Here is a 22029-nt window from a genome sequence, read left to right as displayed (position 1 = left end):
ATCAAATAAGTTTATACTGATCTTCAGAAATTACGTTGGGTGATTTCAACACCAGTTCCAACTTCTTTGTAAGGGACATTAGTACAATAATATTTATTATTTCATCTATTTGCATCTATTAATTTTTTCATCTATAGTCTTAATGCTACTTAGCTAAAATTCATTAAAGGCTTTTGATTAAGAGCCTTACATTTGCCTTTCGGATTGTTTGGCTGACAGATAAATGTTACCTTTTTGTATCAATCAATCAATCAATTAGTCAGTCAGTCAATCAATCAATCAATCACTTCAATCAATCAAATCAAACACTTTATTAATGTGTCAAAAAATATTTAGCTTACAAGCTAATTTGGGACACAACGAAAAAAATATATAAGGTTAAATTAGAGCATAAAATATGAAATTACAGCATAATTATTAAAACATAAAAATTCCTAAAAATCCTATGTACAACTAAACTACAGTCTATAGTCTAAAAGAGTTTCATTCTTCTTGTACTTCTTTTGAATTGGTTAATTGTTGGCACCTCCTTGATGGCTCTCTTTAGTTTGCTCCACAGATATGGGCCAAAGTATCTTACTGAATGTTTTCCTTCTTTTACCGTGCGAATTTTCGGAATTACAAAGTTGCTGTTTCTTAATTCATAAGGAGTTTCTTTTACCGCAAACAAATCCTTTATAAAATGTGGGGCTATGCCGTTTTTAACTTTATACATAAGTATGGCAATGTCCTGACGTCGTCTATTCTGGAGAGATGCTCTCATAAGGAGTTGTGCATATAGCGTGGACTTATCATTATAAACAACTCTAAGGGCTTTCTCTTGGAGTCTCTCTATCTTTCTTTTATCTGCTACTTTGCAGAAGTGCCAGACTGTACTGCAGTATGTTAAGTGAGAGAGAATGGCTGACTTGTAGCTTGTTAGTTTCGCATTGGTAGGTATTATATTACGAAATCTAGATAAGACACCTATTCTCTCACTCACTTTGCACAAACTGCTACTATGAGTGCCAAAAGTCAGCTAATCGTCAACCTCAACACCAAGCAGCTTGAGACATCTTGTTTGCTCTGCTTCATTGTTTTCATCAGCCATCACTTTTATCTTTATATTGCTTTTCCTGCTATTTTGAATTACCATCGCTTGGTATTTGTTTTTGTTTGCTTTCAGATGATTGTCCTTGTATCATTGTGAGGCCGTCTTGATATCTTTATTCAAACGTATCTCAACTTCATTACCGTTCTCTCCAGAATAATAGATCTGATGATCGTCCGGCATACATGCTTATCTGACAGTGCATTATTTTAAAGACCAAGTCATTTTGAAAAATATTCCACAACATGGGACCAAGTGCCGATCCTTGTGGGCATCCTCTTGTTGTTTCCTTCCATTCGCTTCCTATATTTTCTAGTTTGACCCTATTCTGTCTTTGCTCAAAGTAGGATGTTATTAATCTCGCAGAATCTTCGGCTAGGCCATAGGATTCAAGCTTTTCTAGTAGGAGACTTGGAACCATAGAATTGAAGGCTTTGCTCATGTCTGTTGAAAGAATAGCTGTTATCTGCTTATTGTCCAGGGCGAATTTCCAATCCTCAATCAGTCTCAGCAGCGAAGTTTCTGTGCTGTTTTGCTTCTTGTATGCTGTCAAGCATGGGCTTAGTTTGCTGCCAAATGAATGTGTAGCTTGCTCGCTGAGCGCCTTTTCAAAAACTTTGTCAACTGCATGGAGAACTGTTATTGGCCTGTAATTTTCATAGACGTCTTTATCTGCTTTCTTGTGAACTAGTGCCCATTCTCCCTTTTTCCACTCGACGGGCCACTTTTTTCGCGTGATGCATGAGTTATATAATGATGTTAGAGATGGAGCTAGTTGTTCAGCATTCATTTTAAGAAATTTAGGAGTTATTCCGTCGTATCCAGTGGCTTTTATTGGGTCTAGCGATGACAGAGCATCTTCGACACTTTTTTGAGACAGGAAACAGAATTTCAATTCACAACTGACATCAACGGTGTCTTTTATTGCAGTGACACTTGGATGCACACCAGGAGACTCTGCTTCTTCCTGCTGTACTTCATCTATGTGACCCATTTCTGCAAAATAAGTCACGAACTGTTTGGAGACTAGCTTCGGGTCACTTATAATTTCATTGTTCACTTTAAGTCTGATAGCATTTGTATTAGAAGCCTTTGTATTGGACTGTATAAATGGTCTAAATGCATTGAAGAATTCTCTTGGTTTGTTTTTCATCTTTTCTGATAATATTCCCCCAATATGCCTTTAAAGCTAACCGCCTTTCTCGGGTTGCTTTACTCCCCCATTCATTTCTATGTTTTTTGTTTTCTTCATTTCTTTCCCTTCCATATTGTTTTGCATACCTTCTCTTTTTTCTGATTGCTTTTTTCCACTCCAGAGTCATGTAAGGTACAAATTTCTCTCTTACTCTCATCCTTTTTAATGGTAGGGTGTTTATCAATGATTTGGCTAACTAATTCATGCCAAAAAATGGCATTTATTTTCAACTGAATCGAATGTCTCTGTCACTTGCCAGGGCATGGCTTCAGTATCTTTCTTGAGTTCTTCATGGTTCAGATTCATTTTACTACGGAAGGTAATGATTTTCCTTTTATGCTGTTTGATACGTGTATTCATCAGGCCAAATGTCATGAGTGATCATTTAAACCGGAGTCGAGCTATCCACTTAGCTGGAAATGATCTGAAAATATTTGTGAGAATTACATAAATTGATGTTTGTGTTTTATCAGTGACTCTGGTTGGCCTTTCGATAATGTTTTGCAGATCATGTACCTCTTCTAATCCAATCAGTATTTTTCCCTCTGTACTCTCTGGTTGTAGCCTACTAGATTTAAATCCCCAAGGACTACCAATTTGTTTCCTTGCATTGCTGCCCAGCCTACAATGTCATTTATCTCTTTCTCAACTTGAAGTAAGTGTTCCTTTCCAATAGCTTTTGGTGGTCTGTAAAGGCAAAGAACAATTAACTTGACTCCAGGTAGCTCTATGCTACATGCAAGAACTTCAAATTTTTCATAGCATTATTTTGGAGTTTACAATTTCTTAGATATTACTTGCTCTGTTACATATGCCATTATGCATCCTCCACGCTTCTTTCCATCTTCCCTAAAAATTCTGTAACCCTCTATTTTGAATTGTTCATCTGGGTAGCTGTTGTCAATTTTTGTCTCTGTTATAAATAAAATTTGGGCACTCAGTGATTTCTTCAGTTCTATTAGGTCTTCTATTTTATTTTGTATGCTGTTTGTATTTTGATGGCATATTAGCACATCCCTATTGTCCTTGTTACACAATTCTAAGAGCCTTTCTTCTGCTGTTTCTGTTGATGTCCTATCCATTGTTGGAAACTGTTGATCAATCGTTTCATTAAACATTGCATCCCAGACATCTCTACTGTCATTAGTTTGACCTGCACAATGAAAAAATGCTTGCAGTTTGCTGCAATCTGTAAAGGGTAATGAATCTTCACATTCCAAGATTTGCTTGTTAGTACAAGTAGGGCAGTACCAAGTTTTGACTTTCTCCAGCCATTTGTGTTCAGTTACTGATACATGGCCACAGTTTTTTGCTTATATGGCAAAGCTGGGCACATCCATTGCAGGTTAATGCTCAGTGTGTTTTGCAACTTCTCTATGGCAAACAGAGCAAGGACACTGAACAGCTCCCGGGTTTGGGTGTACATCACCAGCAATGAGTAAAAGGTATTCATTGCTCTCTAGTAACTGGAAAGTACAGTTTGAATTTCTATAACGTGAAATCCGTGATTTTAAAAATTTCTTAGGCCATTTCTATAACAATGAACTTCTGGGACGTTTGGGTGTAGTGGTTTGTTTAACGTCCTAATTCCCCAGCAACCCATGTCTGGTTTATGATCATTGCAGTGCCTGTAGTGCAGGAGGGCAAATAATGGTAAAAGCAGTCCAGCAATTACAACCAACACGCTTGTACAAGCTGAGTGCAAAAAACAATGTCTAGCTCCCATAATCAATTCACGGAAGCATGTATCAACTGTACTTTGTGTGTAAATAGTAACCACCATAAAAATCACTACTTAGATAATTCCTATTCAAATGCTTTGACATAGATCAAACTGAAAAAGGTGTTTTCAATTTTTCCTGTTGTCTGAATAACACAAAAGTTGCTGACTTCACTCAGCCTATCCTCAAGTTTGGTAGAATTCTTACTATAAAGAACTTGCTCAGGCTGGTGGTAACATATTTTGGTCAAATCAGCAATGTAGAGCAAATCAGAAATCATCTTGAGGTCTAGAGCAAATCAGAAACCACTAAATATCCAAGAAACCAACTAAGTGGCTTTGAAATCAGGACAATTGACCTCCATGGATATAACTGTAAGCTTTCAAAACTGATGTACAAATAACTTTTAAAACACCCTACTAAAATCCTTTCTAATCCATGTTTATCATATCACTGGCAAACCACAACATTGAAAAAGAACAATTCTTATTCAAATGATTATAAAATATGTATTTCTTTATATCTAGCTATTATTGACTGACAAAGTAATTGGCAAGCCTTTTTAACCTAATATATAAATAGAAGAATTGTTTGCGTAGACCAATATATTTGCCTTGAAAGGAAGAGCTATCAAATTGATTTAAAAAGGATGTTAAATCTGTTTTTATTATTTTACTATCCAGTGCCTAAGTAGAGGGGGTTGTATTCTACCTTACTGAAAACATCACTACTACTATGATTAGATATGCCAGTTTAGGGAATAAGCCCAATCAGATAAGGGAAACCCAGGAGCATCGTTTCCAACCAATGAATGTTTACACAACTATACCAAATAAAAATACAATCAGCTTCTAAATTATATTCTCCCTTGTTTGAGGCAGCTGCAGTTGCAGTTGTCTTTAAAGCCAGTTGTTTGTGCTAAATCATCCCCTAAAACTTTCTAAAAACCTCTTTTTGTATTTATCAACAGAGATAACCTTTACAACCCAACACTAAGTAGACACCAGAGAGCACATTTTGCTTAGACATTTAATTCCTATTTTTACTATGATAAAGTTCTAGCAAATATTCAAGATCCAGATCCAGAAACTGGGGAGCATATTACTAACGGGGAGGGGTTGGGGGGCTAAAAATGCAAAGAGTCAAAAGCAAGATTGCTTTTTGTATGATAAAAAGTATAGTTTTGAAAATTATTAGGAGCTTTATTGCCCCCCCCCCCATAGCCCACCATGTGGCAACCAACATACTTTATTATAATATTTCAGTATTATGCTACAGCTCAACCCAATATGTCAAACATGTCACAACTTTGTTTGCCAAACAGGCATACAGGTTGAGGACTTTGCTTTTGCAGTGCTAATAATTTCTACTCTACAATCTCATTTGCTCTACAATGCTAATAATAATTTCTGGCTTTTGATTCCAATTCTATTTATATGACATTGCATGTCAGCCACAATATTTTGTTTCTGTTACCTTTCTTCAAGCCATTTGATTGTTTAAGATTCAGTTGACAAAATCCTTATCTATTCTTCTGCATAATTTTTGCAAATGATCCGTTTCAAGTCCAAGTCTGTTTCATTAAGAAATTTTAATTCAAGTTCATTTTGATTTCATTTGGAAATGATGAAGAGAGTGTGCTTCAAAGAAAGCTGTATTTTACTAGGTCAAAATTAGATTTGTATCAGGCATGCAAACTGAAATTTTCTTAACATTGGTGATTACTTATTTCATGAAGTTTACCAAATAAATGACAATGTCATATATTAACTTGTTTCTCCTGTATCCAAGAAATTTATTTGACCTATTAATTATATCAAGGTGTGATAAACAAACTACAAGGGCTAGGCAGCCATTGGGCTGGGGCGAAGTGTATATTTTGAAACACCCTGTGCATTTGCAACATAATTTTAAGTAAAATTGTGATGTCAATGTAAAATAAAGCACCCCAAGAGCATATAGAGGAGACGGTCTAAGAAATAGTTTTATGAAAATTTTACCCCAACTGTGTCTTTCCTGGCTGCCAACCTCTCCCAAAACATAAAATTGCCTTTGGTGACTGAAATGCTATACTCCAGCGACCCTAAATACATTCTGATTAAATTGATAATTTGTTATCTTTTAACTTTTTGAATATTGTTGCTCCAAAGCTTTTCCAAGCACCCTTAACCATTAACTGAGTAAATTTATGATGAAGAGGATGATTTGATGAAGTGGAACAGGGTGATTCTTAATTCTGGCAAAAACTGAAGGAGTTTGCATTGCATGAAAGTGCTGCCTAGTTAAGTATTATTGGGCAGGGAAGATGGTGATAGTACTGTCACTCAAACAATAGCATAGATGAGTGTAAAGTTTATTATCTGCTTTGTTATAAAAGGTAAATTTTTGTTATTGTACAACAACACTTTACTTTGTTAGAGAGCGCAGATTTAATTTAAACTTCCCTTTGAGGACTTTAAAGCGAACAATTTGAGTTTACTTTCAAGAAAGCCACACTGGATTTGTCTTTCTTGAAATGATACGTTTACTGCTTTTTAGCAATCAAAGTTTTACATTCTCATTTGAAGATGCAGTGGCTTAGATTAGAAATAGGCCTAACGTAATTGTTATTTGAGCATAATAATGAACTCACCATCACCCAGTTTATATTGGTCCAGTTTTCTTGATGTCCGTCCAGAAGACTGGGGGAATTTTGCATTCAAAATATCGATTAATACTTTAACAGCATCGTTGCCCTTCATCTGAACTTTGCTAAACAGGAAATCTACTCGTCCCTCTATTGGGACAGTCTGGATATCGGCAACCTCATCTTGTTTCAAAATCTTCTCTCCAAGCAGCAAAGAGAGCAGCGTCTCGGCAGATATCGACCTCCTAATGTTTTCCTGTAGCAGCCTCGACGTTTTCCCAGAATCTTGATCCATCTTAAGCATAGCGCAGCCTTGTTTTGTTTATTAGAAACATGATTATTTCATCAACCTTTCAGTGCCACAGCCTCTGTCATCTTACCCTCCACCATTTCATTTTCCATATCCACGACTCTCTGCCCTAAGTATCATACTCGATAGCGTCTTGTCTAAGGTTGTGTAAGGTTGCTTCTGTGTTGCCACTTGAGTCTTGCTTTCCTCTACTGCGCATGTGCGCCCCCTATTTTCAATAAGTGAATTTCCTTTTAGAACCCCTTAGAGCACACTATTTTCTACTCTCCACTACACAGTCATGTTATCCTCTATGTTGAAATTCTGTTTTTCACGAAATACTTTCACCTTCTTCCATCTAGTTCACTTGCTTTCACAAGGCCCTCAATTCTTCGTAGACCCATATACACACGAGGCCCCCTACACAATTTTATCTTTTGAATGACAATATGATAGGGCAATGTATTAGCAAAATTTCAACATTGTGACCCGAAACAGCTTTACGCAATCTAGGGGTAGAGATGCTTCCTTCTAGAAACTTGTCCACCCAGGTCACCCCGAGGAACACATTGATAAAAACGCCCCTTGCCTTTCAAATACAAAACTTTAAAAAAGCGATGAGTTAATTGACAATCAAAAATGGATATGAATCTTGAATTTATTTTCCTGTTTAATTGAAGACCATTTGTGGAACCTACAATCGGGTGGACAGTTTGGCGTATGCTAACTAGCTCAAAGTATCATTTGTTTTTGTCTGAGAATGACTCCGCAAAGTCAAGTAGCCAATAGGAAGGCGTGCTAACGCAACGAAGCTGTTGCAAAGTCAAAACAGATTTCGACCATGTGTCCCAAGCTTGTAAATTAATGAAGTTTGCTGTGGGCAACATCTATATCCCACACCCATGATCGCACCCAATAAACTTGCATTTGTGATCAATATATGCCCGTTTCTGTAGTTTACATGAAATCATCAAAACCATTCAAATTGAAATAAATATAAGATTGAACTAAAAACTGCTTTATCAGAGACTTCAATGTAAGAAGCACTATTGAAAAGGAAAGGAGCTATCTCAGCTTTTTGCGAAAAATCGCAGGCTAGGTTATGTCAGTTTTTATTGCAATACCATACGAAGCAAATACCATACAATTGTGTTAAAAGTAGAAATTGATACATGTTAACACCCATATGTCCAAGGATTAATTTAAGGTGCAGTGATGACCAATTTGTGCAATGATGAATCGAGAATGTGCAGTGATGAATTGAAAAATGTGCAGTGATGAATTACTTCACTTTTGAAATACTCCAAATACTACTGATTTGGATTTTTTTAGAATAAAGACAAATGAATACAAACTATAATCAAGAGTCAAATGAGATAATAGAATCAACCTACGTGTGAAACTCAACTAAAACCAGCTTTAACAATAAAAATAATATACAGTTAATCACAAATGCACTTCATAATGCAAAAAGTGTTTTTAAAAAAAATAGAAATAATACTGGAAAAAAAATAGATAAAAAGAATAGTGCAATAAATCCTGTTATTGCTAAGATTCCAAGGAATGAGCCGAGGTCTGTGGGGTCTTATAATAAGCATGCCTTGAAAAAACAAAATGTTTAAAATGATTGCAAGAAAAAAACTGCTAGAAATATTCTGAAATATGTTTCAAAATAATCTAAGGAATGTGGTCACAAAATTTTCTGGTAAGCTTCCTTTGTCGGATAATCCTAGGGCCTCCGACAAATTTGGATTTCTTGCATTGCATGGCCAAAAAGACCCAATGCCACTACCACCATCAAATGGGGGCTTGCATCTCTTCTTTTGTATGAAATACAATACGCCACAAAAATTGGAGTGAATACCATTTCTATATTTGTTTTATATTTGGATAAAATTTTTTTTTGGTTTGGGTATCCATAAAGCTAGCCAGGTATAGTTTTGAAAGATTAGTAGCAGTTACGGATTTGTATTATATAAACAAACATCATATTACATAAAAAGTAAGTAATATTCAGTAAGGCTGTGCTTTGGACAGTTCTTAAAACATTGAAATATGTAACATGATAAGAGATCAAGTGTCTCGAAACAGCATTTTATGAAAATAAACAGCTAGAAACAGTTGATTTGCCTTTTAAGGATCAATCAATAACTTACAAACACAGTAATTGCATTCCACTCTATTTCCACCATTCACAAATAAATACTATATTGACTCCATAGTTTTCTTTTGGCCAGGTTTGATCTGTTCTGATAAGATAATAAGTGGTAGCTGTAGTTAGGCCAAATTACACTGAAAATGTCCCTGAAAACAATGTAAACATTGTTGGTCCGTCCAAAAGGGGTCCAATCAAAACCTAGCCACACCCTTCGCCACACCCTATTGGCCCCGAAAATCTGTGTTTTACGCTGTTTTGTGCAGTGATGAAAATTCCTTAAATTAATGCCTGCATATGTCTCAAGTGATACTCTGGCATATTCAGTATAGGATAGCTAGGCGGAAAATAACAGGTTTGTCTAGAACGGAGATAAGTGAAAATTGAAGACATTGTGAAACCAAACCGCCACCATTTCTATATAAGTTGCAAATTACCTTATATGACAAAAGTCTTTCCTTTCAAAGGTTGTTTTGAATCAAAATTTAGGTGATGCTCTTTTTGAAGAATCTTTGGGTTTCATAATTACATTCATTGACAAATTACATGTAAACATGTGATCTTATGCTGAGAAATTGTTAGCAAAGAGGAATCTTAGCTTAGATTGGTTTTAGAAAACACTCCATTTCAATGATATTTCAAAATTCCAAAAGGTATTCCTTTTCTAAATTTCACTGTCCTAAGTATGAGAAAAAGCCACCCCTTCTCGGAGGACTTTCGGATTAGCCTGGGTACACCTTAGTGAGAGTGGACACGCTAGGCAAAACACTTCACAAAAATTCAGTAATTCCACATAAAGGACATTCGAACTTAGTTCTCTTCAGCATTTGAGACAACGTTTATGAGTAGAAGTTGTTTCGACTTTGTTCAATATCAATAGAATACTGTAGTCATCGACGGTCTTAGGCCCTTTCCGATTGTCTGACGCCCTTCTCTAAATCAGCCTTGCATTGGAACGTGAAACCTCTCGCACGATTTTCTTCCTTTTGTTCAATTCCTAGCCATGGGGAACAGTTTTTAAGAGGCTATTTGTTGGGAATAAGAGCTTCTGACTTTTCAGCTGCCTTTCATTGGCCTCTATCCAAAGCCTAAAATAAAATGTTGATTTACGGGAGATACCCAGTATATACTTACTTATTAAGGGGGCTGAGCTTCCAAAAATAATTCTGAATGTGAACAAGGGGGCTGAGCCCCTGAGCTCTAAACATAAAGGAGAGTCATCACCAGCAAAACTTTCCACTTGAAATGAGAAATTTTTGCCAAATTCACTAACATAGAGCAGGAAAAAGAGTGGTCCAGGAAAGGATTCCTTGGGAACACATAATGAGATATACTTTCATGAAAACGCTTACCGTTTTATGACACGCTCCAGGTGTCCAAGAGGGAACATTTGAACCACAATTTTTTGGCTCTACAGAATATAAAAATGACTTTGAAAAATGCTTTGGCCTCCCCCTGTACAAAAGTAATGAATAACATTTAAAAGCAAAAGGTAGTTAGCAAAATGGCACTTGACAAATAACCATACTACACTTCTCGACACAATGCTCTCTGTTGGTTGCAATTCGTTTTAAAAAGAGGTGATTTTCTCAGACAATCAGATTAGTCCGAGTAACACAAATTTTCAAGGTTAGCACCATTAGTAAATTAATATAGGTATCATTCCAGTGCTACTGTCTAGTTGAGAAACATAAAAAAGCCTGTTATTTAAAAGCAATGAATGACGCCGAAACGATCTGTATTGAAAAGTATATCATACATGACATTGAGATGTCCCATTTTCTAAGATCTTGCAAAACTTATTATTTAGACCAATATTGCGAATTTTGAACAAACGTTTATTTTGAATGCCATTTTTAGCTTTAAAATCATTTTTGAATTTATTTTTTCTCGTTTTATGGCCTAAAGTACTTTTCCAAAACACACATGGATAATCTTGCGTTACCTTATTGTTAGGTTGCTACATCACGAACAAATATCTTGTTAGTTACCATGATGATAGTGTTGCAAGAAAACTAGCAAACTTGTTGAAAGAAAACTACTGCAATAGTGTAAATATCATATTCTGAGATGATTCTACCTTCAAAGAATATAAATTAATTGCGAGATATTTGTTCTCTTAAAAAGTTATCCAAAATATTATTTTAAGATGCCAGCTGGGGAAATGCGCTGCATAGAGGTTTACACACTTCAGTCTAAGATTGATTCTTTAATTTTTGCTGAGCCTAAATTGTCTGCATAGTTTGTGATTCTGAACCTGAAATCTTTCTCAAAACATTCTTAAGCAACACATCGTGTAACTTTGGTAAGAATCAGGATTCCAATTGCTACTGTTTAAGTCACTAAAACAAATTGAATTGAAACAAGCTAGCACAATACAAATTCAACGAGGGTATCTCAGATAAATATGATTTTTACACTATTAATGGTATTAGTAACAGTTCATGATTTGATAGAGATGACTTTGCATTGGACAGTAAGTGGTACATGCCCTGTTTCATTTTGGCCAAATTGTTGCTACAAATGTACTAATCTGTAATATATTTACAATGTGCTAAGCTTATTGGTGCTTCTGTGATGATTCAAGATTGATATTGCACATTCCTTTTTGAAAAAGTTATTTCTCTTAATATTGAGGTTCGAGATTTGTGGAAAAACTAATTAAAAATAATAACAAGGTTTTGATTTCATCGTCAATTTGGCTCTTTATCTATCTGTTTTTTGCAGCACAGTCTATAAACACATTTTTGTATCGTAATTCGAATCAGCCTTGGGGAGCTTAAATGGTGCCAAATAATGTTGTTGAATTACGATTTTACCCGGACAAAAATGATAAAAAGCTGTAATTTGGCACATAGGTTCTATACGATACTGGGAATAACCAGAAAAAAGCCCCATCAATTGGACATTGGGAATTCCTTATTTGGGCAAATCCCATATGGCGCACTGATCAGCAGGGGTTCAAATTTTGATGTCGCTAAAACCACATTATATGTACATATTCTGAAAGACAGTTTCATGCTAAACACTTTTTATTCAACATACACGCCCTTACAATGTGGAAATAAGTCCTTTCTGGTCAAAAATAGCAGATAGAGGGCAACTGGGCAATAGAATGTATACAGTGGTGGCGCCAGGGGAGGGCTAGGGCGCTACAGTCCCTCCATCGGAAGCATCTAGCCCCCTGCGTCCGGCAAGTGTGCAGAATTCCCTTGATCCGTTGAGAAATTGCCAGATTTCCGCAATCTACGACAAATTTCCCTTAAATTCTGTTCTTCCGCAAACACTGATGACATCTTCATTTGGAGAAAAAAGGCAAGGATCTACCCTGTGCCTTGCAGACAAAAATTAGACAGATGTGCGGGCATTTACTAAGAACTAAGACATGTCATCTCAAAATCTATTTAAAAGGTTTTAACAACTTCATGAATTACAAGCACTGAATTTCGATGCTACCATTCTAAACGTTGGCTGCAACTCCAACACTTACGTTCTAGAACGCATTTCTAAATGGAAGGCACACACAACACACAACGTGAGATAACAACATCCACTTAATCTACGAAAAAGGTACCAGGTTGCACATCCCCAGAAGAACTAGCAGAATAAAACGTTTATCATCGTGTCATCTTGTACGCGACGAAATATTTGAACCTTTGAACCTACAGGGACCAAAGGTAGACACTATTCTTAGGTTACGTGACATATTGTTTTAATATACTTATTTAACTAATTTACGGGTTCTTGTCGCTCTTATTACAGGATAATTATAGTGATAAATGTGAATTTCGTCCTCGAAATAATGTCATTATCATTCCTCTGAAGCTTCATTGAAAACTAAGGAGAGGGGGACCCACTGAAAATGATTTTGCTGCTTAGTGGTGATATAGCTTTGAATCCTGGTCCATCTTCGACAGAACACAGCAATTTGGAAGATTTTACAAGTTCTCGTAGCATCAAGTTGTTACATCAAAATATATGTGGACTTTACGATCTCGAACAGTTTTTGTCAAGATTGGCATGTGGTAACATCCCTGTCATGGGAATAAGTGAGAGTCATCTTGTACCCGACGAAATCTAGGACCTGCCAAGAAATGCTGCAAAGGAAACACAAATTGATGGTTTTGTTACCCACACGGAGATGGGCTGCTAGGGTCCCTTCTACACATATCTTCGACAAGCAAAAACATTCGAACTTAGTTCTCTTCAACATTTGAGACAACGTTTATGAGTAGAAGTTGTTTCGACTTTGTTCAATATCAATAGAATACTATAGTCATCGGCGGTCTTAGGCCCTTTCCGAGTGTCTGACGCCCTTCTCTAAATCATTCGAATGTTTACATTCCAGCATTAGTGACAATTTTCTGACTGCCCTCTTGTTTTTGCAGAATGATCAACTTATTCGTGAAGTGTCTTAAAGACCTACACTCTTTTTTTTAATAAGAACTAAGAAAATTTAAGTTCAGGCTGATTGTTCTTAATTTTTTCGAAAATCTTAGGCTGGATTGTTCTTAATTTGTTCTTAATTAAGAGGGTGTGAGCAGTGCAATTGCTAGCTTTTTCGCTCTAAGGAGATGTTCAGGCCTCATTTGCCAACAAAGTGAGTGAGACAGTCGTAAGTTGCTGACAAATTTGTATATTCACCGAAAAAGCACCCACACATCGCTAAAATTCCTCGATTTTGAGAGAAAACGTTGTTCAAAATTGCATTTTGCAGAAGCTCAGCCTCGGCTTGTTCTTAATTTGTTCTTAACTTTTGACCAGTTTTGAGGCTCGTGTTCTTATAAAATTGTTCTTATAAAAATGAGTGTAGTCAAGAACCTAGAGTATATACTTCGGCATACCGTAAAAACCGGACCCTAAGACCCTGAGACCTAGGTCCATAAAGTACAAATATAAAAAAAGACCCTTAACACCAGAAGGATCTTCACCCAGATAAGACAATAGTTGATTACAGTTGACTGTCATCTTCACACCACGAGGACATATCAACTGTCAAATGCGCTTTTGCTCCTACTACGGCGAAAGGCGTTCTTCCGCATATTATTCACATCAGCTGCTGTCTTCAAATGAGTCGGTCATGGAGTCAGACAGCGACAAGGAAGTTGACGGCAGCCTTTTGAGCTTCTTCTAGTTATCTCTTCTTTTGTTCCCTTTGAGAGTGGTTGCCACAGAGTGGAGAGTGTTGCAGTTGAGATTTGTTTCAAAGCCTATCGTTAGCTCTAAAACGTACAGACAGTTTTCCTTAGTTTTGAGAAGTAAGTCAGGGCGTAGCTGATCTCCAGTTATGATAGAAGGGGAAAGAAAGCCTGGTAAATCTGCGTAGAGAGAAGACCCATTTATTGCTTGGAAGGAAGTGGCTAGAAAGTTAAATGCAGAATTATGACGCCAAGTTTAGCGGCCTTGGTCAAGGTACACTTTGCATCCAGCAACAACGTGTAGAAGTGTTTCTGGAAGAAGACAGAATTCACAGTCAGATGTTTGACTAAGGTTCCATTTCAGCAGATTTTTACGTGTTGGAAGAGTGTTGTTAAGATACATGATGGTAAAGTGAAAGATGTTACTAGGCAAATTGCTCTGTGTACTTGACCAAATACCGCTCAGCTTTTCAAGTGAATGTTTCAGTAGGAAGGTAATTGTAGCTCCCTGAGATGGTAAGTTTTGAGAGAGACGTTCTTTGTTGTCTGATTTGACAGCCTTTAATACCTCTTTAGTATTACGATAGATGCCGTACTGTAGGTTCGTGCCATGACTGGTGTTTTTCCAAAGGGTTGAATGTCAATGTTAGGAGAAGATTTTAGGGCATTGCGACAGACAGTTTGGCATTGCGTAAATTTGATAGAAGGCAGTTGTAGATTTAGGCCAAACTGATTTTTTGAGAGGATTATTTCACTCAAGGTAGCAGAAACAGGAAGATCAAGCCACTGGAAACAAGATTGTCCAGGTTTTGGACAACCCAGGTCTTTGGTAGATCTGCAACAGTAACATGCCATGAAACTTTAGACAGGACATAACGATGGTATAATAGCAGTTTGTTTTTAGGATGGAGAGGTAAGTCGTCAATATCCTTCATAAGAGTAGAAAAAAGAGAAACGAGTTTAGATTTATGATCTTGGTTGCTCATTTCAAAATCAAAGAAACGACCAAGATACTTAAAGAAATCGCCATTTTTGACAGCAGGTACTATCTGGTTACAGATGAAAAGTTTCGGTTGAAATTGGAGGGATCGCGTAAAGTGTTTCTTGACACCAAAGGTAACACATTTGTCAACCCTGACAATGAAGTTTGCCCATTGGCACCATCTTTTAAAGCAGTTTAATAAGAGTTGGTTCTCCTTTTCTCCACTGGTAACAACAGCAGCATCATCAGCAAACTGAAACCAGTGTACTGGCTGAAACATACGGTCATTACCATCATGGGGGGAGAAACCAAGCTGCTTATATTTAGGGTCATGGTATTCAACATGCAACCATGAAAGAAAAGATAAGGAAGGAGTGTTACAGGTGAGTAAGGGCTGTCCTAAAAACAGAACTAAACTCACAGAACAGGATTATAGCAATAAACTCATTAGCGATACCTGTTGTGACATATAGTTTTAATGTAATCAACTGGAATTCGACAGAAATTAAGAAAATGGATACAAAGATAAGGAAAATTTTGACATGCAACAGGATGCACCATCCCAAAGCAGACGTTGATCGTCTGTATCTTCCGAGAAGACAGGGTGGAAGAGGCATGATACAACTGGAACTAAGCTATAAAACGTCAACAATAGGACTTATGAAATACCTGGAAACAACAAAAGACTGGATGTTGCAACTTGTCAAGGACCATGAAAATCAGAAAAAGTTGCACTCTATTGTGAAAGAATCAAGGAACTTCGAACGGGAATTAAAAGTAGAAAACAATGAAAGGCAAGGAGAACTAGAAGAAGCAACAAAAGAAGCTAAGAAGTTAAAGGTGAAGGTAAAGGCTGTGGGCCAAAAGATGTTGCAAGAGAAATGGGAACAAAAATCTCTACATGGAAAGTATGTTCTTCGGAGTAAAGATGCTAATGTAGACCAGACTCACACCCATCAGTGGCTCCGAAGTGCAGGACTGAAAGCAGAGACTGAAGGTTTCCTTCTTGCAGCACAAGATCAAACACTGTCCACAAGAAACTACCAAGCCAACATATTGAAAAATGGAGCAGACCCCAAATGCAGATATTGCAATGAACAGTGTGAGACAATTGACCATCTTGTATCAGGATGTGCTGTACTTGCCCCTAACGAATACAAGGCTAGGCATGATCGAGTTGGACAATGCTTGCATTGGAAGATTTGCCATCACTTTGGTATTGAAACCCCAAAACACTGGTATGAACATCACCCAGACCCAGTTGTTGAGCGTGACAATGTTTCGATCCTTTGGGACTTCCCTGTTTACACTGACAGAACCATCAATGCTAACCGGCCAGACATCATAATAAAAGACAGGAATGAAGAAACTTGTCTCCTTATTGACATGATTATACCAACAGACAGAAATATATCAAGTAAAGAATTCGATAAGCTGAGCAAGTACAAAGACCTTGAAATTGAAATCCAAAAAATGTGGAAATTAAAAGCTACCACTGTACCTGTGATAGTGGGTGCATTGGGAATGATAAAGAAAGGCGCAGAGAATCACATCAGCAAGATCCCTGGCGAGCCATCATTAAAGGAAATCCAAAAAATTGTTTTGACTGGCACAGCTCATGTCCTGAGAAGGGCATTGTCAACATGACCGCGGATTATTCCAAGATTTATTTCTGCGGCAAAAAATGTAATAAGTAGTACGGATAGTTAAGTTGGATAATTTGGAGATCATGAAGCGGAGATGATTCTCGCTGATATCTAGAGCGTTGCACATGTCGATGAAAGAGGAGCAAGAGAGACCAAAGATACCTAGGGAACTGATAGAAAGATTAACAAACATGATAGAAGAATAGGCTGAGCTTAGGCTGTGAATGAGATTCGAGTATTTCTCTCTTTTGCGGTTAGCATTAACATCCAAGTTAGTTTCGTATCCTACTGTAAGCTCGAGTATGAATAGCCGATGGTCAGAAGTGACTAGAAGTAGATCAGGACGGAAAGAGTCTCCTGTTATGATAGAGGGTGAGAGATAACCTGAAAGGTCTGCGTAAAGAGAGCAATTAGGTATAGCTTTTAAAGGTTGTGCTAGGAAGTTCAATGCAGAGTTATGGCGCCATGTGTAACGGCCTTCTTCGAGGTATGTTTTGCAGCCTGCAACAATGTGAAGTAACGTTTCTGGCATATGGCAAAAAGAGCAATCGGACGACTGAGTAATGTTCCATTAAGATAGGTTTTTTCGCGTGGCAAGGGAGTTGCTAAGATATTTGATAGTAAAACAGTAAATGTTCTTGGGCATGTTGCTTTGAACCGTGGTCCATATTTTAGAGGCTATAGGAAGAGAGTGGTCAAAGATGAAGGAAAGAACGGTACCTTGAGATACAAGATGGTTCTGAAGGCGCTCTTTATGTTCTGATCTAACAGCCTTCAATACTTCTCTAGTATTCCTGTAAACATCATATTGGATGCTCATGCTCTGGCTGGTATTTTTCCACAAAGATTGGATGTTTTTGTTGGGTGAGGATTTCAGTGCATTACGACAAACAGTTTGACACTGCATGGATTTAACAGAAGGAAGAATCAAGTTAAGACCGGACTGGTTTTTGACAGAATAATGCCACTTAAAGTAGCACTTATGGGTAAATCGAGCCAACGGCGGATAAATGCAGAAACTTGGTTATCAAGGTTTTCGACGATCCAGGTTTTTGATAGATCGGCTACTGTGAGGTGCCACGAAACTTGTGAGAGAAGATAGCTGTTATAAAGAAGCAGCTTATTCTTTGGATGGAGAGGTAAAGAATCAATTTGCGTTAGGAGTTCTGTGAAGATGGAGCTGAGCTTAGAAATATGTTCTTGGTTGCTCATATTGAAGTCGAAGTGACGCCCAAGATACTTAAAAGACTCTCCAGTTATGACAGGAGGGACCATTTCATTATTGATGAAGAGCTTTGGCTGATATTGTAGGGAGCGTGTTGAGAATTTTTTAATACCAAAGGTTGTGCATTTGTCTACTATTATAATCATGTTAGACCATTGACACCATCTTGTAAAGCAGTTTAAGAGTAGCTGGTTTTCTTTCTCCCCGTTTGTAATGACTGCAGCATCGTCTGCAAACTGAAACCAGTGCTCTGGGGTAAACATACAGTCTGGTTGGCTATGGGGAGAGAAACCAAGTTGTTTGAATTTTTCTGCCTTTATGTATTGAATGAAAGTGTTAAAGCACATGGTAAATAGAAGGGGACTGAGGCAATCACCTTGAAGAACTCCACGTTTAACAGGAATAGCAGGGGTAACAAATTTATCTGTGATAATAGAGGTTTTAAAATTTATGTAGAGACTTGAAATCAGAGACTGGATGTTTTCTGGTACGTGGTAATAAGACAGAACAGATTTGATTAGATTGTGATGAACCTCTCCAAAGGCATTTTTTAGATCCAATAATGCTATGACTAGAGACCGTTGTTTTATTCGAGCTTTGTCGATTATATGGCTCATCATCGCAGTATGTCCTAGTGTACCCGATATCTGATGGGTAAAACCTTTTTGAATTTGATGTTCTATGAAACCATTTTGTTTGAGAAAATCAAATACAGAATCTCGGAGGCAAGATGTGAAGATTTTTAGTGGGACGGATTGGAGAATAATAATAATAATAATAATAATAATAATGATAATAATAATAATAATAATAATAATAATAATGGAAACATTTCATTTTCAATTCAACTTAAACTACAATTACAAATCTCACTATTACAAGGTAATTTGCAATTGGCTAGCCTGGTTTTACAAGTAAAAACTTTAACAATCGTAAGGTAAAAGGAAAAACTGAGAAAAAAAAATAAAACAACTAAAGTTAAGAAGGATGTAATTCCGGATTATTTTCCATGGCTTATTTTTGCAACAAAATATGTAATACGTTGCTGATCGATGGAGAGAGAGTCACATATTTTGAAGAATGAATTGCAGGAATTGCCGAAGATGCCAAGAGAGCTCATAGAAAGATTAACAAAGGAGACACATTTGAACTGCCGCTGTAAACCAGATAAGAGAGGAGCATACTTGCTGTGTTTTCTTGTTGCATTAGTCTCAAGATTGGATTCGAAGCCAACAGTAAGCTTTAAGATGTAGAGGCAATTGTTGTTAGTTCTCAAGAGAAGATCTGGGCGAAGGTTTTCTCCAGTTATGATTGATGATGAAAGAAAGCCAGGTATATCAGCGTAGATGGATGGCATTGACAGCTTTTAGCGACGTAGCTAGAAAGTTTAGGATAGAGTTATGTCTCCAGGTGTATTACCCTGGGTACCAGACTCACTATATAAAATAATAGAGAGTCTGGTCTAGTGCGCCCCATTCTCGTTCTGGTGAACTTACTTGAAAGAACTGAAGTCTATTTAACAGACTAGGCCTGTGAAACAAGACTGTCGGATAAATAACAAAGATACTCAGTAGTCGGAGGAGTTTTGGGAAATCTTAAAGCCAATGTATTTTATATAGTTCTGTAAAGTTGACATTATTAATACAGTGATAACAGACTTTTCTGCCTCAAGATTCCAATCAAATCAGGTGTAAAACGCCTCGGCAGCAAAAAGCATATGCGAAGCATGAAATTAAAGTTAGCACAATGCAGTAATTAAATGTTAATCATTGTTAAAATCTTTTGTAATTTTCCACATAGATTGTGTGTACTTTCAGTCTACTTCCTCACTGTGAAGGCAGCGCGCTTGCACACCGCGGCGGTTAGAATCACCACGTTGGAAGTTCGCCACAGCAAATATGGCCAATATGACAAGCGAAGCCCCGTATGCCGGGGGAAATATTAGCCATAACTGATTTACTTGTGTTTGTTGTTGTTTGTTCTCGGCGCCTTGCGGTGTTTCTTATTTACTGCATTTCACTACAAGGCCTAATTTCTTTGCAATGAGAGACACTGCCTGAAATATCAGAGACTTTCCAAAGTCAGTTGGCAATATGGCGAAGGTGTCTCTTCTCTCTACAAACAAGGCTTTCAATGTTGTTCTGTGTTAAGTTCAACAACATGCGGAAAATATTCTTTGAGTACAGTTTTAACAGCATCTTCAAACTAAATCGTTACAGTCGCTAGCATTTATTTATGTTGTGTTCTGTTCAATGTTTTACACCAGAGCTAAGTTTATTGTTTCGCTGTGACCTTTGAACGTACAGAAATCTGTACACTCGCTCCTGATTGGTTAATATAAGCACACCAGAACGAGAATGGGGCGCACTAGACCAGACTCTCTATTTTATTTTATATATAGTGAGTCTGGTACCCAGGGTACAGGTGTATCGGCCTTGTTCCAGATATGTTTTACAGCCAGCAAAATAATAATAATAATAATAATGGATGTTAACAGATCCACATAGCATAGCTTTTCTCTGTTAAATAATAAGTAAAATATTGCCCTTGATAAAGAAATATTGTCCTGAAAAGAATATGTTTTCTGGCAAAGAATTGAAGAGTCTTGCTGCATTATCCTGGAAGGCTCCGGTTTCTTTCGGTATTATTAGTGTTTTGGCTCTGCTTTATCGAAGCTCTCTGGTAAATTTTTCTTGTCTAGAGGCAAGTATGTTGGCCAGGACTTACCATTAATCGCTTTGAATGCAGATTTAGCTCCCTTCGTTCTTTTATTGGCAACCATCCCAATTTTAAAATCATTGCAGAATCGCTTACATATTTGCCAGTTACAAAAGATGCAGCAGCAAATTGCATTTTCTGCAAGCGTTTTTGCTGGTCACCATAGTCAATCTCTGAGAGGATGAGTGACTCTGCCAGCTGTTTCTGAACATTAAAGGGGGCCATTTTCTTTAACTTCTTCAGAATAGCTCGCGTACCGTAGCAAGAGCCGGTAATGACCTTTATATGGTTATCCCAAGTTAGATGATTATTCAAATGTACTCATAAAAGCTTGCATGCATCAGTTCTTTCTAATTTCTAATATGTCTATGTTCAAGCAACGAACAACGTCCCAACTCCGCATAAACCCCAGGAGATGTTGTAGAGCCTTTCACACCTAGGGATGACTTGCAAGCCATAAGATGAAGTTCTTCCAGGCATTCCCATATACTTTTAGATGTAAACAAAGATCAATAAAAATCTGACATGTTGTTATTATATTGTCTGCAAGAAGTTACAGTTACTTATGAAAATGCTTCTGTTGTCGTGGATAGGCCTATCCATACCCTTTTGGATCCGATCCGGATAGTGTAAACGGGGTGTAGATGTTCCCTGAATAGCATGCCAATGGTCTTAGTACGTTACCTTTGAAACAATCGTGTTAGATCCGGTAAAGCACCGTGTGAAATATCGTTGTCGTCGGTTTAAAAACAAAGTCGTTAAACATCTTGAGAATCAAACCAATTATTGTACAATGAATAGCCATTGCGATTGTGGCATGACAGCCATATTGATTTGCTATTAACAGCGCAAGCATCAAAGGCTGGCCTAAATTCTAAGCTGATGAGAAAACAGGAAAACCAGGTCACATTTCCAAGTTACTACTGCTAGAAATTGAATTCATTGATTAGAGCCATTTAAGACTGATGATCTGATTGAGAGATCTAGAAAATCTCCAAATCATTGGTTTTGCGCTGATGCTAACTCAATGTTTACACCAACCTTAACCTTACTCACCTTTGACTTTACAAACATATTATATATGTTGCAGTAATCACATATTGAAATTGCAGTAATCACCTTTTGAAATTGCAGTAATCCACTATCGATGTTGCAGCAATAGAGGGTTAACAATATTGTGGAATTATTTGCACTCTATTTCTAAGGTGACCTTTTACAGAAAGGCTTCTGTAAACAAATAGAGC

The 22029-nt window shown here is 37.2% G+C and overlaps 2 protein-coding genes across 3 annotated transcripts in view; one reads left to right on the top strand and one right to left on the bottom strand.

The window, feature by feature from the left end:
- Positions 1–7092, bottom strand: part of LOC135689941 (disks large homolog 5) — a 42442-nt gene extending 35350 nt beyond the window's left edge. The window contains exon 1 of one of the 2 annotated variants that reach the window (XM_065207305.2): positions 6639–7092. In XM_065207305.2, the coding sequence (XP_065063377.2) occupies positions 6639–6936 (298 nt within the window). In that variant the 5' untranslated portion in view covers positions 6937–7092. The remainder of the gene's footprint in view (positions 1–6638) is intronic. The other variant, XM_065207306.2, reaches the window with a different exon arrangement.
- A 7732-nt stretch (positions 7093–14824) lies between these two features.
- LOC135689945 (uncharacterized) lies at positions 14825–17726 on the top strand. Its single transcript, XM_065207314.2, has one exon. It carries the CDS (start codon positions 15710–15712, stop codon positions 16841–16843), a length of 1134 nt encoding a protein of 377 aa, XP_065063386.2. The 5' UTR covers positions 14825–15709; the 3' UTR covers positions 16844–17726.
- The last annotated feature ends 4303 nt before the right edge of the window (positions 17727–22029 follow it).

The sequence above is a fragment of the Rhopilema esculentum genome, chromosome 5, assembly GCF_057945365.1.
Source record: "Rhopilema esculentum isolate cy_ngs chromosome 5, ASM5794536v1, whole genome shotgun sequence".
In the NCBI taxonomy this organism is placed as follows: Eukaryota; Metazoa; Cnidaria; class Scyphozoa; order Rhizostomeae; family Rhizostomatidae; genus Rhopilema; species Rhopilema esculentum.
This window is presented reverse-complemented; position numbering and strand designations above follow the sequence as displayed.